We start from the raw sequence: 17,188 nt of genomic DNA on the forward strand, positions 1-17,188 counted from the left end.
TGGTTTTTTTTTTTTTTTTTTGGTTACTGGGAATTGAACCCAGGAATGCTTTACCACCAAGTCACATCCTCAGCCCTTTATTTATTTATTGAAACAGGATCTCTAGAAGTTGCTGAGGGCCTTGCTAAATTGCTGAGGCTGTCTTTGAAACTGTGATTCTTCTGCCTCAGCCTCCCAAGCTGCTGGGATTACAGGAGTGTACCAACTTGCTGGGCTGGAATAGTAATTTTAAACTCTAGTGTTGGCAAATAATAATTTATGGGTGATAGTACTCTAAAGGAAGAAAGTGTCCACCTGGGGGAGAGATCCTAGGGGTAGATCCTGGAAATTTTAGTTCTGTATCCAAATCTTACCCCTTGTAACTGTGGCCTTTTGGAAGGGTCATTTAAACTGTGTGGACCTTTGGAATCATATATGAAGTGTGGACCGTGTACTAAAGAGACAGTTACAATTTTTTCATCTTTAATTATTATTAGTAATGGTAGTGCTGATGAATGAACCTAAGGCCTTCAGTGTGCTCTGAATGTGCTGTATCACTGAGTTACACCCCCAGCAAATTTTTTGATCTTTAAATTGTGGTTTGTGTGGGACATGAGGGTTAGGGCTTTTTGGAAATTTTATGGTTAAACCATATGATGACGAGTTATTTTCATTTGTGATTAGTTGCTCAGAAATTCTGATTCCAAGATCTGGGACTTCATAACTAGATTTTTGGAAAGCACTGTCTAAGTATGACAGGTATTATTGGCAGAACTCCCCTTTAAGGAAACTCCAGTTTCTGTTATTTGTTTGAAGAATGTGTCTTTCTTTTCCTCTCCTTTATATTTTCCTCCTACTCTAAAACTTAGGGTAGGGAATCCTTGAAACAGGGAAATTTTAGAAAGCACTTAACTTTGACTCAAAAAGTGAACATGTAAGGCAGTCCTCCTTTGAAGGTGATAGGGCAATAGTTTGGATTTTGAAGGTGAAGATAAAAGACACTGAATTTTAGAATTAGAGCTAATCTTTGTACAGGCAAGGAAACAGACAGAAGCATGCATACTTGGTATATATTAGTGGGTTTAGACTATTGTGTTTTGCCATGAAAACAATTTGCCGATTGCTATATTATAGAGTGAAAGACTAGACGAAGAGCTGTTTATTAAATGAGTACCGTGTTGTTACATCTGCAAGTCTATATTGTTATCCTCACTTATGAATTGGGAAGTTAGGTTCAAAAAGGCAAGGTACTGATAAATAGCTAAAGGATTCTAAGTCCAGGCCTCTTCATGTGAAAGCTTTTACCAGTTTCAAAGCTGCTTTCTATACTCAACAGAAGGAGATTCCCAAGGTCCTTATCACTCAGTTAAACCTAAAACAAACCTAAAAACAACTGCATTGTTAAGAAGTGACATGAGTTCTTGGACCTGGTGGCATATGCCAGTAATCCAGCAAGTTGGGTGGTTGAGGCAGGAGGATCACAAATTTGAGTCCAGCTTAGACAACTTGGCAAGACCTGTCTCAAAAAATTTTATTAAAAGAGGGATGGGGATGAATCTCAGTGCTAGAGCATCCCCAGATTCAACCCCCAGTGTTGAAGCCCCTATCTATCCCCCCTTTGCCCCACCCCCCCCCCAAAAAAAAAAAAACCCATGACTTGCTGGGGTTGGCTAAGTGCTCAGAGACAGATAATGTCTCACTGTAACTACACTGCAGTCTTCTGTGTGGAGAATAAAAATAAAAATTACAGATCATTACACTGGACTAAGTTCCTGCATACCCCAAAACCAGACTAAAAGTCAAAATGGAGTCATTTACACTAAAGTTTCTCATCACCAAATTGAAATTAAATTGTTAACTGATGGTTACAAACTGTCAGGATTAGAGACCACAGCTAAATTTCCTAGGTCAGTTTTAATTGGCATGATAATGACATTCTCTCTGCTTTAATCCTTACACAAAAGAAATAACTTTAATCTCATGTTAATTAATCAGTCATTGTTCTGTCTTCCTGTCTCTGCCTGACAAGGAGCATAACCTAGAAATGGCCCATCTGCTTTTTCTTTTCTTTGTATGTTCTCTCTATAAAACAAACCTCTTCTGCTCAGCCCTTGGGAGTACTTTTTCTATTTTATAGAATGAACTGTTGCCTAATTCTAGAATTGGGGGAAAAAAGCCAATGAAGATCTTTAAATGAAATTGTTGATTTTTTTCCCTTCTATTGTTGTTGCCTTCATTTTTCCAGAGGAAGGTGAGGCCCAGAGTGGTTAAGTTACTAGATCAGGGGTCTCCAGCATACAGACAGGTTTGGCAAATTCTTAACCATCATGCTTGCTGTGCTGTTTCTTGAACCTGGAACAAATGGTGAATTATTGTTGAAAATGATCAATGTGAGCTACTTACCTTATGCAAATCTCTATTTCATAAAGCTAGGTCAGACATCAACTCATATGATTTAAGCTCACCTGAGGGGTGGGGTTCTTCATTTTAGATCTGAAGGTTTCTTTTTCATCACAGTACAAGAGGGCAGGCCTTTCTTGGGATCAGGAGTATGGAAGCCCCACAGGAAGGAGGAACAGCCATAGTTGGAAAAGGCCAAACATACTAGGACTGGCCCTAAAGACATGAAACAGATTTTTATAGTGGCTGACAGTGAGCTCTAAACACCCTTATTCTAACAAGATGACTGTTTTGAAGATAGCATTCATTTTAATTTGGGGGAAAAAAATGTGTGTGTGTGTGGAAAAAATGGTTTTGTAACTTTTTTTTTGTTTTTTATTTTTTATTTTTATTTTTTGGTACCAGGGATGGAACCCAGGGGCACTCAACCACAGAGCCATGTTCCCTAGCCCTTTTTGTTTTTTATTTGAGACAGTCTTTCAAAGTTGCTGAGGCTGGCCTTGAACTTGTGATCCTCCTGCCTCAGCCTCCTGAGTTGCTGGAATTACAGGCATGTGCCACCATGCCTGGCTAGTTTTGTAACTTTAATCTCATTTTATGTTCTGTGCATGGATGATAAGGAGAAAATCCAATGTGTGTACTTATCCATGGTCTGTTCTTGTGCAGTTCCACAGTGCTTGTGATTTTATCAAGAAGACTTGCTTTGGGGATCTAGAGATAACAGACTACACTGTATGCATTTGTGTTTGCCTTCCATTTTCCCAGAGTTCTAAGGTTTTTGACAATGTGAAGCAACCTTTTAACTTAATCTTACTTAGTTTACATACTGCCAGGAAATTGTGGCATTCCACACAGTGGTGAAGATCTAAGAATGGGAAATTTGATGCAGCCAAAGACAGTTATTACATTTGAAAGACAGCTGAACATGTCTTAGGGCAGTGTGAATCACCTTGCGAGTAATTCTGTCTTCTAACCTTTCAGTGTTTACCTGTGTTAGGATTTTCAAAGTCCCTATAGTGTGTACCAAATACATACTAATGCCTGGGTTTCAAACAGGCCACTCACACTGTGAAAACAGGCTGCAAAGTTAGCTGCAGCTGGTGTTTTCAGGGTTAGAAAGAATTTTTGCGGAGACTTCTGACAAGTCCAATTGAGAAAGGCTTTTCTTTTACAAATCATTTTGGGGAAACAGATTGAGGTAACAGAATTAGCAAGGGGAAGTTAGAAATCTTCCTGAACTTTTGAGTTTCTTGTAGGAACTTTCAAGTTCCTGGATCTGAATCTTTTGCTGAGATGGTGGAAAGAAAATCTGTTGGGCTGTGTCTTCCCATCAGTTTCTTTCTTCTTTTCTTTTTTTTTTTTTCCTTTTTAGATATACGTGACATTATAAAGTATTTTGACATATTTTACATACATGGGGTATAACTTTCCATTCTTGTGGTATGGAGTTACACTGGTGGTGTATTCATATATGAACATAGGAAAGTTATGTCCTATTCATTCTACTCCATTAGTTTATTTCTGAGTTTGGGACTTACTTGCTTTTGTCTCTACCCATCTTTCAGTTAAGTACCTGGGCTGAAACCTAGTCTTAAAGATGCATTCAAGACTAATCTAAGTTCCCTTTGTCTAAAGTGGGCAGCCAGCCATTTGGATGACTTCACTGGGCAGGCTGCTGTTCGGTTTAAAGCTGTCTTCTCTAGGGTTATTCATTGCTTTAAGACTGTTAGAAAGTTCTTTCATGTATTGTCTAAAATGTCTCCTATTGGGCTGGGGATGTGGCTCAAGCGGTAGCACCCTTGCCTGGCATGTGTGCGGCCCGGGTTCGATCCTCAGCACCACATGCAAAACAAAGATGTTGTGTCCGCCGAGAACGAAAAAATAAATATTAAAATTCTCTCTCTCTCTTTCTCTCTCCCTCTCTCTCCCTCTCTCTTCTCTCTCTTTAAAAAAAAAAAAAAGAAGAGTAAATTAGACCAAAAGTAGGTAAAATAAAGGTAAAATTTAAAAACAAACAAACAAACAAAAAATAAATAAAAAAAAAATAAAATGTCTCCTATTAACCACATCACATACTTCCACCCTGGACTGTTCTGCACAAGTTTAATTCTTGTGTTCGACAGGTTTCCAAATATTTTATTTATTTATTTGTTTTAAATTTATCTTTTTATTCTCATTTGTTCTATATGACAGCAGAATGCATTACAATTTATATTACATATATAGAGCACAGTTTTTCGTATCTCTGGTTGAATATAAAGTATATTCATTTATATAAAGTATGAAGACTATTTGTGTCTTCATACAGGTATTTAGGGTAATGATATCCATCTCATTCCACCATCTTTTTTACCCCCATGGTTCCTCCCTTCCCCTCCCACCTCTTTGCCCTATCTAGAATTCATCTAATCCTCCCATGCTCCCCCTTCCAACCCCACTATGAATCAGTCTCCTTATATCAGAGAAAACATTCAGCATTTGTTTTTTTGGGATTGTCTAACTTCACTTAGCGTTATATTCTGCAGCTCCATTCATTTACCTGCAAATGCCATGATTTTATTTTTTATTGCTAAGTATTATTCCATTGTGTATGTATACCACATTTTCTTTCTCCATTCATCTACTGAGGGGCATCTAAGTTGGATCCACAGTTTAGCTATTGTGAATTGTGCTGCAATAAACATTGATGTGGCTGTGTCCCTGTGGTATGCTGTTTTTAAGTCTTTTGGGTATAGACCGAGGAGTGGAATAGCTGGGTGGAATGGTGGTTCCATTCCCAGCTTTCCAAGGAATCTCCATATTGCTTTCCATATTGGCGGCACCAATTTGCAGTCCCACCAGCAATGTATGAGTGTGCCTTTTCCCCCACATCCTTGCCAACACTTATTGTTTGTGTTCTTAATAACTGCCATTCTGACTGGTGTGAGATGAAATCTTAGAGCAGTTTTGATTTGCATTTCTCTAATTGCTAGAGATGTTGAACATTTTTTCATATATTTGTTGATTGATTGTATATCATCTTCTAGAGCGTATCATCTGTTCAGTTCCTTGGCAACAAAATGAAAGTAAATCCCTCTCTCTCACCATGCATGGATCAAAGACCTAAGTTTAAAGGTCAGAGACACTGTGCCTGTTAGAAGAAAAAGTAGGCCCAAAGCTCCGTTATGTCGGATTAGACCCCTGACTTCCTTAATAAGACTCCTATAGCACAAAAATTAAAATCAAGAATCAATAAATGGGCTGGATTCAAACTAAAAAGCTTCTCAGCAAAAGAAACAATCAGTGTGATGAATAGAGAGCCTATATCTTGGGATCAAATTTTTACCATTCTTACATCAGATAGAGCACTAATCTCTTAGGGTATATAAAAACTCAAAAAGCTAAATACCAAAAAAAAAAAAAAAAAAAAAAAAAAACAGGTTTCTAAATATTTGAGAGCAGTTATCATGTCCTCCCAGAGATGTCTCTTATCTAGGCCAAACAGCCTTCCTTTCTGGAGAAATTTTTCATGGTTTTGAGACCTTTTATCCTTTTCTAAATGCCCCTAGGTTCAATTCCCCAGCATTGCAAACAAAACAACAACCCTCCAAATTACTCCTTGCCTTTTCCACCCCATTTTTGCACCTCATTCAGATGCAAAAAAAAAAAAAAAAAAAAAAAAAAAAAAAACCCCAAACACCATATTGTTTTATGAGGTTTTAACAGCTACCTAGAGTGTTTTGGAATATGTTTCTGTTAAAACCCCATGTTAGCTCTAATATGGTCTCATCCAAATATGTAGGAAAAAGAGTTGAGTAATTAGGGAAAACAGTGATATGCCTCTTAAAAACATTTAAACCGGCCTTAGTCCATTACCCTTTGAATTACTTTGTGAAAATGTAATCTTATTGTTTAATTTGGTTGTACTTCTGTTTAGTCCATATTTACTTTGTCTCCAAGCATGTCACAGAATCTTGCCAAAAATCTTTCTGTCACCTGGGTACTTAGCATCTGCTGCTTTATATCTACTGGCCAATTTGGTGAAACTATACAAAAGGAAATAACTTTGGTATCACAGGGCTAAGTGAACCCATTCTGGGCCACAGTGATCACTGTTTACTTTTTCCTGGTTTTTAGAAATCATCTGTTGATTCTAGAGTTATGCAGGATGAATATCAAATTAGTCTTCCAGGGGCTGTTGTCAAGCTTCCCTGACACTCTTCTGTGGGCCTTATTGTATAATTGTGTGCTTTTCCTTATACTTTTCTTCCTTGTCTCCCCTGAGTTTTTTAGAGAACCCTCTGTTTCTCTGTTTTTAACTATACCAATTTCTATAAGTACCTCTTTTCTATGAGTCATTTGAGATTATTTTGTTTACATTTGTATTCTTGAGTGCTTTCTAGCTGCATAGTTATTCTTAAATTCTTCATAAATTAAAAAATTCCACCTAAAAGAGAAAATAACAAAATTACAGCTTCTTAATAAACTTAGGCAAATGTCAGTTCTAAAAACATGTATTCTAAACTCTATCTAATTATTGATTAGCAGCTTATTTTAAAAGTAACTATGGAATCTTCAACACATTTTAGTCTAAATCTGTGAAGAGGAATACATGCTTCTTATGACTAAATAAATGTGTATTATGAATGGAAACATACTCCTTTCTCCCCCACTTCCAGGGCTTGAACACAAGGGCTTGTGCATGCTATGGAAGCACTGTATCACCAAGCCACGTCCCCAGCCCAGCAACTTATGTTCTTTTAACTTTTTAAGAGACATGTGTTCTGTTGATTAGGAGGACTACCAGTATTGTCCCCCCCACCCCCAGAAGTATCTGTTCACATGTAAAGTGTCACTAAGGAAGATTTATATAATTTTATAATAGGAACAGAGATGGGGAAGGGAGGAGGCAGTATTTATTAAGAGTATCCTGTGTGTTGAGGTCCTGTGTTCTGTGTTGGAGGTAATTCAAGTAGTTAGTAATGGGAGCTGTTTGGAATGATCATTTGAGCAATGATTGATTTTGGTTGTAATTACAGTGTTACTTGGATTTTTATTTTTTTCTTTCTTTTAAAGGAACAGTGAGCAGAATGAATACCTCCCAGGACCAGAGCAGCTGCTCCAGTAATAGAGAAGCCCTTTTGAGATGTAGTGATGCACGGAGGGACTTGGAGCTTGCTATTGGTGGAGTTCACCGAGCTGAACAGCAAATTAAAGATAACTTGCGAGAGGTGAGATGTGTGCTTTTCTCTTATCTGGACTTCTAACATAGGGCTGGCTAAAACACAGCCAAAGACTTGGCTTCTCAGTGCCAACAAACAAATATCATCCCATGCCTTGTATGATCTGCCTAATCTCAACTGCCTGGCATATCAATTTAAAGGAGAAATAGGCAGATGCCAGAGTCTGAGAAATCCTCTACCACTCCGGAGAATTCCATTCAACATGTATTTAAAAAAAATTTTAAAAAATTTGTTCTAATTAGTTATACATGAGAGAATACATGTGTGCACTTTGATATACATAAATGGATTATAATTTCTCATTTTTCTGGTTGTACATGTTGTTGAATCACATTGGTCATGCAGTGGTATATGTAATATATGTAATAATATCTGTTTCATTCTACTATTATTCTTGCCCCATACGCCCTCCCCCTAATCTAAAGTAACTCCCCTCTAATCTAAAGTAACTCTGTTCTTCTTCAACCACACAAACCCCATTGTGAAGTAAGCATCTGCATATAGACTTTTTTTTTTTTGGATTGGCTTATTTCGCTTAGCATGAGTGCCTCCAGTTCCATCTATTTACCAGCAAATGCCATAATTTCATTCTTTTTTTTTTTTTTTTTTCTGTAGAGGAAGAATAGTTTATTTGAGGGCTCATGGTTTCAGAGTTCTCAATCCATAGATAGCCAAATCCATTCCTCAGGGCTACTCATTCTTCTTTAATGTTGAGTAATATTCCATTGTGTGTGTGTGTGTGTGTGTGTATGTGTATATATATATAATATGTGTGTGTGTGTGTATATGTATATTTATCACCTTTTTTTAAATCCATTCATCTGTCGAAGGGCTTCTAGGTTGGTGCCATAGCTTAGCTATTGTGAGTTGAGCTACTATAAACATTGATGTGGCTGCATCACTGTAATATGCTATTTTAAGTCCTTTGGATATAAACCAAGAAGTGGGATAGCTGGGTCAAATGGTGGTTCCATTCCAGGTTTTCTGAGGGATGTCCATACTGCTTTCTATGATGGTTGCACCAATTTGCAGTCACACCAGCAATGTATGAATGTACCTTTTCCCCTACATCCTCACCAACACTTATTATTGCTTGTGTTCTTGATAATTGCCATTCTGACTAGAGTGATGAAATCTTAAGAGTAGTTTTGATTTGCATTTCTCTAATTGCTAAAAATGTTGAACATTTTTTTCATGGATTTGTTGATTGATTATATTTCTTCTGTGAAGTGTCTTGTTCAGTTCCTTAGCCCGTTTATTGACTAGGTTATTTGTTTTTTTGGTGTTAAGTTTTTTGAGTTCTCCTGGAGATGAATGCTCTGTCTGAGGTGCGTGTAGTAAAGATTTTCTCCCATTCTGTAAGCTCTCTCTTCTTCAGTTTCTTTCTCAACTTAAATTTTTGATACTTTTCTATGTGGTCTCCATGACAGGCACTGTCATCAGTGAAAAATAATGAGGGGAGCAGGCAGTAGTTTGCTTAGCTGTACCCTCTTGATGTGTTAAGAGTAGCACTTCAGTATGCCCCTGTCTCATTTTAACTTATTGGTCCCATTATTTTAGTGACATAGTTCCGTAAATGACTTTGTCATTTGGAAGTCAGAATGAAATCTGTTAGTTCCAATAGTAATCTGTTGGTGAGTGTGTAAAGTAGTATATGGCTTTGAAATACAACTTTTTTTAACTCAGAAAAAAAAAGATTGTCTTAAAAATTTTTAAAGTTATTTAATATGGATTCTCATTTATAGCTGTTTTGAGTTTTTCTCTTGGGATTTTGACATTTAGCCCTCAGGTGACTCACTGCTGATGCTCTCAGAAACATTTAGTTTACAATTTTACCTACTGACCACCCTAATTGGTCTTCTTGCTATTGACATGTGGTGACACATGTCTTTACTAAATTAGGCTGCTGAAAATGGATTGCTCATTCTGTAGGTAAGGAAAGACATAAAGGCCACCTATGATGCTGAGGACCAGAGCAGGTGTTCCAATGATCTCTTTTACTGATAAACTTGTGAAGTCATATGTTTTAAAAAGTATAGGAACTGAAGGGGATCAGTATCTTCTGTTTACTTTAGGACACCCAAAATAAACTTGATATTCTTAGAGGCAGGAGTATTAAAGGAAGATTTTAGAGTTGAGGTGTAACTTTTATGGCTATAATTCTTAAACTGGGGTTTGAAAGAATTTGTGGGTCCATCAGGGGCCCTGTTGGACTTATACCCTGAAATTACAGGCCAAATATTTAGTATATATAATTTTTAGTATATGTGTGGTTTGTTTGTTTGTTTTGGTTTTTTGGAGGCGGATATTCCTTGAATGTCACTAGATAATCGGAAGGATCTGTGACCCACAAAAGTTAAGAACCTCACTGTTCTGTGGGAGTCATCATTTTTTGGATTGTTACACAAGTGAAACTAACATGTATGTTTCCTAGGTGAAATCTCAGATTCATAGTTGTATAAGCCGTCACCTGGAATGCCTTCGGAGCCGTGAGGTATGGCTGTATGAACAGGTAGATCTCATCTATCAACTTAAAGAGGAGACACTTCAGCAGCAGGCTCAGCAGCTCTACTGGGTAAGGTGGCTCCCTGATTAGAACTGGTTTGACCATGGTTTCTTGTTTCCAGACAATATATTTCTTGTAATTCAATGTTAATATAAGTCAGATAAAAGTTTAATCTCAATTGCTTTTTAACTTGGATATACCTGGTACTTTTAGTGGTTTCATTTTTCTTACAGTTATTGGGCCAATTCAATTGTCTTATCCATCAACTGGAGTGTACCCAAAATAAAGATCTAGCCAATCAAGTTTCTGTGTGTCTGGAGAGGTAAATACCCTTATTTGTTTTGACTTTTGGCTCTTTTGACATAGTAAAAGAAAGTCAGTTTTGTAACTCCCAGCTTATGTTGGTTTTAACTTTTTATCTTCATTCTCATAATATGATCATCCTGTCTTATATTTTAATGTTACACTTGTTATATGTGATTAAACCATACACAGTCTGTTGAGTTTATTAGAAAAGTGCAGCCATTTAAAATTACTCACAATTTGGCTTTTATTTTAGAAGCAACTGAAACAGATATTGTATGAAAATAGCCGAATTTTGCTTATTTTTCCCCCAGATTGGGCAGTTTGACCCTTAAGCCTGAAGATTCAACTGTTCTGCTCTTTGAAGCAGACACAACTGCACTGCGTCAAACCATCACCACCTTTGGGTCCCTCAAGACCATTGTGAGTAATGTTGACCTCAGATCCTTTGTCAGGTGCTTCTCAAGTCTGCATCCTCACAGATGATCTTTCTTAAAACAAATTACAGGGCCTGGGGTTGTGGCTCAACTGGTAGAGTGCTCACTTAACACCTTTGGGGCACTGGGTTCGATCCTCAGCACCACATAAAAATAAAATAAAGATACTGTATCCACCTAAAACTAAAAAATAAATATTAAAAAAAGCCAAATTACATATTTACTATATGAATAGTGGCTTTCTTGAGGCGTTAACCTTCAAAAATTGAGAAAGTGAGTTCTGATAAAGTCAATAGAGCATTAGGCTGTTAGTTTGTTGACTCATCAATAATCTTTGGAATTAATCTTGCATCTCTAATTGTTTTGCCATATTTCTTATAAAATTGATGGCCCGAATGGTCTTTAATAAAGACCCGAATGTAGTGTAATTTGCGTCTCATTAAAAGTAGCAATACTATCAATTCTTGTGAAGATTTGATGGAATTCTTGTCTTCATTTTATAGCAAATTCCTGAGCATCTGATGGCTCATGCTAGTTCATCAAACACTGGGCCCTTCCTTGAGAAAAGAGGTTATATCCTGATGCCAGAGCAGGTAAAATGTCATTTATTTCTGGTATTTGGATTACTATTATTTGCTTTAGATTGTGATCAAATAATTTTTTGTGGAGGTGGGGGCGCTACTATTTATTTGTAAAATGTTATCAGTGATAGTTTATGCAAGTGAATGCTTGAAGCATTAAATGTCAAATAGAAATTTGATTGTTATATAGGTATTAAATAAGAAAATAATTATGGTATTGATTCTTTATTGGGGATCCGTTAATTCATAGAGATGATGTATTTTTAAAGGCAATGTGAATTAAAGGTCCTGGACATCTGAGTTGAGAACAACCCTACAGGTAGTTACAGTTCTTATTTGAAAATTGTGAAGATTGAGGGGGAAAGGCATGTGACTTGCTCAGGGTCAGTAGCAACCCAAGACTGGATCTCCTGCTTTGCTGGTGTATTTCTGTTGCATTTGACAATCCTTGTTAGGCAGCAAAGTTTTGTTTGTGATTAGCAGAAGTCAACATCCAGCAGCACAACTGTACCTCTCAGTGAATGGCTTCTTGGAAGCAAACCTAACAGTGGTCGTCATGCTTCTTACCTACCTAGTACCAACCTCCAGGACTGGCTCACCCAAAAACAGACCTCAGAAAATAATCAGGTATGTTGCTGTCTTCATTGTGAAGTAGATATAGTAGTAAACCAAGTTAATTACTAACCAATATTGTCTTATAGTATATGATTGTAATCTGGAAAAACCCATATACTTTTTGAGGGGCACTGGGGATTGAATCCAAGGGCTCTCCACTCAGCCATTTTTATTTCTGATTTTGAGACTAGGTCTTTCTAAGTTGCCCAGGCTGTCCTTGGAACTTGTGATCTTTCCATCTCAGTTTCTTGAGTAGGGAGTTGCAGGTGTGTGCTACCTGCATATGGTATATGTCTGGCTGGACATATTCTTAATTTTTAATTATAATGGTGACATCTCTCAACTATGGATAGAAAGTTAAGAAAATAGCCATTAGCTTTAGCTGGACGTAGTGGCGCAGGCCTGTAATCCCAGCGGCCTGGGAGGCTGAGACAGGAGGATCGTGAGTTCAAACCCACCCTCTGCAATTTAGGGAAGCCCTAAGCAATTCAGTGAGACCCTGTCTCTAAATAAAAATACAAAATAGGGCCAGGGATGTGGTTCAGTGGTCAAGAGCCCCTGAGTTCAATCCCCAGGACCCTGCCCCACAATAAAGAATTTGAAAAATATACAGCTGGGCCTAGTGGCACACACCTGTAATCCCCAGTGGTTTGGGAGGCTGAGGCAGGAGAGTTGCAAGTTCAGGGCCAGCTTCAGCAGCTTAGCGAGGCCCTAAGCAATTTGCAGAGAACCTGTCTCAAACTAAAAATGGAAAGGGCTGGGGATGTGGCGGTTTTTAGGTGCCCCTGGGTTCAATCTGTAGTACCAACAAACAAATGCACACAGTTCCCATATGAAAAGATGTTGTAATGTTTTTGTTGGTATACTCATTTTTCCTGTGTATACATTTATTTTTCAAGTCTTTTCTCTAAATCCTGTTTTTGTATTTTTTCCCCTCCAATATAATACTGAATATATTTGTTATTTATTTTTTATTTTTTTTGGTACCAGGGACTGAACCCAGGGCATTCAACCATTGAACAACATTCCCAGCCCAATTTTTATATTTGATTTAGAGAGAGGGTCTTGTTAAGTTGCTGAGGCTGTCTATGAACACACAATCCTACTGCCTCAGCCTCCCAAGCCTCTAGGATTACAGGTGTGCATGCCACTGTGCATGGCTTATCATTTGATTTCTTCTGTGGAACCTTTGAATAAATTCTTAGAAACTACATTTCCATATTTCAATTCAGCATACTCTTTAAGACTTGATACATATGGCCAATTGGGCTTTCCAGCAAGTTAGTAATAGTCATGTTCCTACTAGCAGAGTATTCAGAGTAACTGCTTTCATTTCCTTTGCCTGTTTTTATCTTCCATATTCATAAGAATATTACTACTAGCTTCTCTTGTATCACATATGCCACAAATTCTTAGTTTAGCTTTTTAGAACTACAGAAAATATTTTTATGTAGTCATGTTTTAATAATCCAAACAGAAATCTCTTGTCTATCATTAAATTTGGAAACATTGGGCAAGACAGTAAATATGCAGACAGAATCCCCAAAACATTCATAATTATTCTGGCAAACTAATGATGTGTACTTCTTATATAGACCTCTGCAAGAGCCTGCAATTTCTTCAGTAATGTCTGGGGCAACTTAAAGGGCTTAGAAAACTGGCTCCTCAAGAGTCAGCAACAAGAAGTTTCTGGAAAACCAGGTTACCAAAAATTTAACAGCCACTCAACTACCAGTTCTTTCTCCATTGAAGTTGAAAAGGTTGAAGATCTAGAGCTCCTTGATCAAAGTGAGATGGGATTGTCTGATTGGCTGGTGCCTCCCCAGGAACCTTGCAAGTTGGAGAAACCTGAGAATGGCAGTCATGAAACCAGTGAGAAGTTTAAGCTCTTATTCCAGGTCTTCCAGGAGCCTTACAGTGTGAATGATTGGCTTGCCAGGCCTGACTCTTGTACCAACTGTTGGGGCAACCAACCTAAAGGCGTGGAGATTGAAAACCTGGGCAGCCTGAAGTGCCTGAATGACCACTTGGAGGCCAAGAAACCACTTTCCACCCCCAACATGATTACTGAGGATTGGCTTGTCCAGAATCATCAGGATCCATATAAAGTTGAAGATGTATGCAAAGCCAATGAGCCATGCACAAGCTTTGCAGAATGTGTGTGTGAGGAGAATTGTGAGAAGGAAGCTTTGTGTAGATGGCTTCTGAAGAAAGAAGGAAAAGATAAAAATGGGATGCCTATGGAACCCAAACCCGAGCCTGAGAAACATAAAGAGTCCCTGAGTATGTGGCTCTGTCCTTCCAGAAATGACATAACAGAACAAGCTAAGGCACCAAAGGCAATAACTCCTAGAATTGCCGATTCCTTTGAAGTCATAAGGAACAGTTCCTTGTCAAGATGGCTCATCAGGCCTTCATGCAAAGAAGGAAGTCCCAAGGAAGTGCCTAGTACTGCCGACAGGGCTGGCAGACAGAAGCTTAAAAGCCCCATTACTACTTCCTGGTGTCCCTTTAACACTGCTGACTGGGTCTTGCCAGGAAAGAAAGTGGGAAACCTCAGCCAGCTATCTTCTGGAGAAGACAAGTGGCTACTTCGAAAGAAGGCCCAGGTAAGATGACATCAAAATTGCCATTTGAGTTTTACTTTCTTACCTCTAAAACTTGCACATGGGCCAGATCTTTAAATAGGTTAAATGCTAAATTTGACAGCCATGTGTTCAGAAGGACTTAATAATTATTTAAACTGAATTATTTGTGCTTTTCCCAGGCCAGCTGCCATCTTGCAGTAGAGAAAACCCAGCCTGATTTAGGGTAGAAATAATAGTTGTCATCTTTACTCTTGGCCAATATTTACTTATTATTTATATTCGGAAAGTGAGTTAAGTTGGTCTCGTGCCTCCCAGATGACATGAAACAATAGATATTTTTTTCTTCTTGCAGGAAGTATTTCTTAACTCACCCCTTCAAGAGGAACATAAATTCCCTGCAGACCGTTATGGCCTCCCAGCAGTTTGTGATCTCTTTGCATGTATGCAGCTTCAAGTTGATAAAGAAAAGTGGTTATATCGAACTCCTCTACAGGTGAGTATATGCTACCAGTGTGAATGTTAGATTAATAGTTTTTTATAAAATGTTTTATAAACTAAAGTAGCTGTTTATAAAATGTTGTTTTATGAATTCACACTTTTCTCACCGAACCATATATTTATAAGGGTGGGAAGAGGAAGAGCGCCTAAAAATTTCATGTATTGCACTTGAACTTGCTTTGTCACTCACTAGTTGTAATTGAAAATGATCATTTGAGATGTAATTGCTGGGAATTCTTAAATCTCACGAATTCTAATAGCTTACTGAGTTGTTTTAAGATGAGGAGAATTTGCTTTCATTTACCAGTAGAATGACTTTTTATCTGTGGACTTTTCTTTGCAGATGTGAAGGAATGGACTACCATAGTCAAGCAGCTTCTCTGCAAATTATCACACATCCATGAACTGGTGACTGCAGCTTGCCAAATCATCTTGTTCCTGGGTCTGACCAGCTTAGTTTCTCATAATTTTGAGCTAGCAAAGAAAAATTATCAAAAGTTATGAGTTTCTTTATAAAAAAGAAAGAGGCTGTTTGTGGCTGTTTTTTGATGCTGAGGTTATTCATTTCCTTCTGATAGAAGTATTCACTAAATTTGCCCCCACACTACAAATGCAGCATTTTAGTGGATAGGTTGTCACCAGCTTCCACAGCTCCTTAGATTGGGTTGTTAACTAGTACATAAACACTGTAGTTTGAAAAGTGAATATTTCTGTAATCAAAGTGTGTTGATGTATTCGAAAGCTAGTAAACTTCCCTAAACTTTTGATTGCCCTTTAGATGCTTCTCTTGCTGTGGGTTTTCTATTAGTGGTCTGAAATGATTGTTCAATTTAATTAATACATAGCATATTTCATATAATTAACCTTGCCAATAGTGATTTTTTTCTTTTCTCATCAAAATATATTAGTAATCTTGACAATTTTTGACATTAATTACCAGATGTTTTGGCTTAATATGAGTTCTATACTATTTTTCTTCATTTGAAATTCATCTACTGCAAATTTTGCCTTTATTCCTGTGGATTTTAAAAGTACCCAGTGAGATGTTTGAGAATTCATTATTATTTAAAGACCATTTTAAGGATAATGCAAGCCTTTTTTCCAGTATTCTACAAACCCATATGCTTTTTGGGCCCCAGTGTTGACTAAGTAAAAAGTCAAGACATGCTGAAAAAGTAGTACTTGAACCATTCATTACCCTAGGGATTACTGGTGCATTCTGTGTAAATGGAAGCTGAGCTTGACACCTGGTGCTTTTGATTAGGGATAAAGTCAATGTCCTATCATTTTTAAGCACAGCATTCCTGTACCTCCAAATGTATGATGCAGTGAATTTTAGTGCACAGGCTATTTTCAACCCTTGTGCCTTTATGGTGTTTATTGAAGATTTATGAAAACTACTAACATTTTCTCAATATTGTTACTCATGCCCAAGCTTTAGTTTCTCTGTAGGAGAGGTGGAATTTATCTTTTAAAACTCCGTTGAGGTCTTAGCTGCATTCCAGGCTTTATTTAGAACTATTACACCTCTTTAACTGCCTATGCTATTAGAAATACTTGTGGGGAAATTTCATGGATCCATAGTGACAGTGCCATTAAGCATCATGGGAATTCTTTGAACCATAGCTCAGAAGGGCCTCATGTTATTTCTTCCTGCCACTAATGAATTATTACGTAAGTGGTAGGTAAAAAGAACTCTTTCCAGTATCTTAGGTTGCAGGCAGGTAGTTTCTTTTTTGAGGTCTAACACACTGTATCTTAAATTATCAAAATGTAATTTACATTAATCACTATGCTAATGAGTATGTAAAACATTCTTTTGCAGTGATGCATTTTATACCTCCCCCATTAAAAGCATAATAGCCACACCACAGTTGTATGTGTGTATTTGAAAACTATGTTGTAAAATGAGCTATCATGTTATATGTGATAATTTTTGGTTGGGTACAGCCAAAAAACGACTGTTGTATTTACTGTCTATATAAATTATGAATCTTAAATTAGCAAAGAATAGGTTATTCCATTTTCAGCCTTTACTTGAAAATTCTTCACATCTACT

At 37.4% G+C, this 17,188-nt stretch overlaps 2 protein-coding genes across 4 annotated transcripts in view; both read left to right on the top strand.

Annotated features, from left to right (window-relative positions):
• Msmb (microseminoprotein beta) overlaps window positions 1–1,441 on the top strand; it is a 25,174-nt gene extending 23,733 nt beyond the window's left edge. Inside the window, exon 4 of the mRNA XM_015498894.2 lies at window positions 1,396–1,441. Within this exon, the coding sequence (XP_015354380.2) occupies window positions 1,396–1,426 (31 nt within the window). The 3' untranslated portion in view covers window positions 1,427–1,441. The remainder of the gene's footprint in view (window positions 1–1,395) is intronic.
• The window catches only part of Ncoa4 (nuclear receptor coactivator 4), a 25,293-nt gene extending 8,296 nt beyond the window's left edge, over window positions 1–16,997 (top strand). For 2 of the 3 annotated variants that reach the window (XM_015498898.2, XM_048807474.1), the window contains 9 exons: window positions 7,435–7,589; window positions 10,036–10,176; window positions 10,341–10,429; window positions 10,725–10,833; window positions 11,351–11,440; window positions 11,909–12,055; window positions 13,639–14,652; window positions 14,984–15,124; window positions 15,473–16,997. In XM_015498898.2, coding sequence (XP_015354384.1) covers window positions 7,449–7,589; window positions 10,036–10,176; window positions 10,341–10,429; window positions 10,725–10,833; window positions 11,351–11,440; window positions 11,909–12,055; window positions 13,639–14,652; window positions 14,984–15,124; window positions 15,473–15,478 — 1,878 coding nt within the window. In that variant the 5' untranslated portion in view covers window positions 7,435–7,448 and the 3' untranslated portion in view covers window positions 15,479–16,997. The remainder of the gene's footprint in view (window positions 1–7,434; window positions 7,590–10,035; window positions 10,177–10,340; window positions 10,430–10,724; window positions 10,834–11,350; window positions 11,441–11,908; window positions 12,056–13,638; window positions 14,653–14,983; window positions 15,125–15,472) is intronic. The other variant, XM_015498900.2, reaches the window with a different exon arrangement.
• Window positions 16,998–17,188: the final 191 nt, after the last annotated feature.

Source organism: Marmota marmota, unplaced genomic scaffold, assembly GCF_001458135.2.
Source record: "Marmota marmota marmota unplaced genomic scaffold, marMar, whole genome shotgun sequence".
In the NCBI taxonomy this organism is placed as follows: Eukaryota; Metazoa; Chordata; class Mammalia; order Rodentia; family Sciuridae; genus Marmota; species Marmota marmota.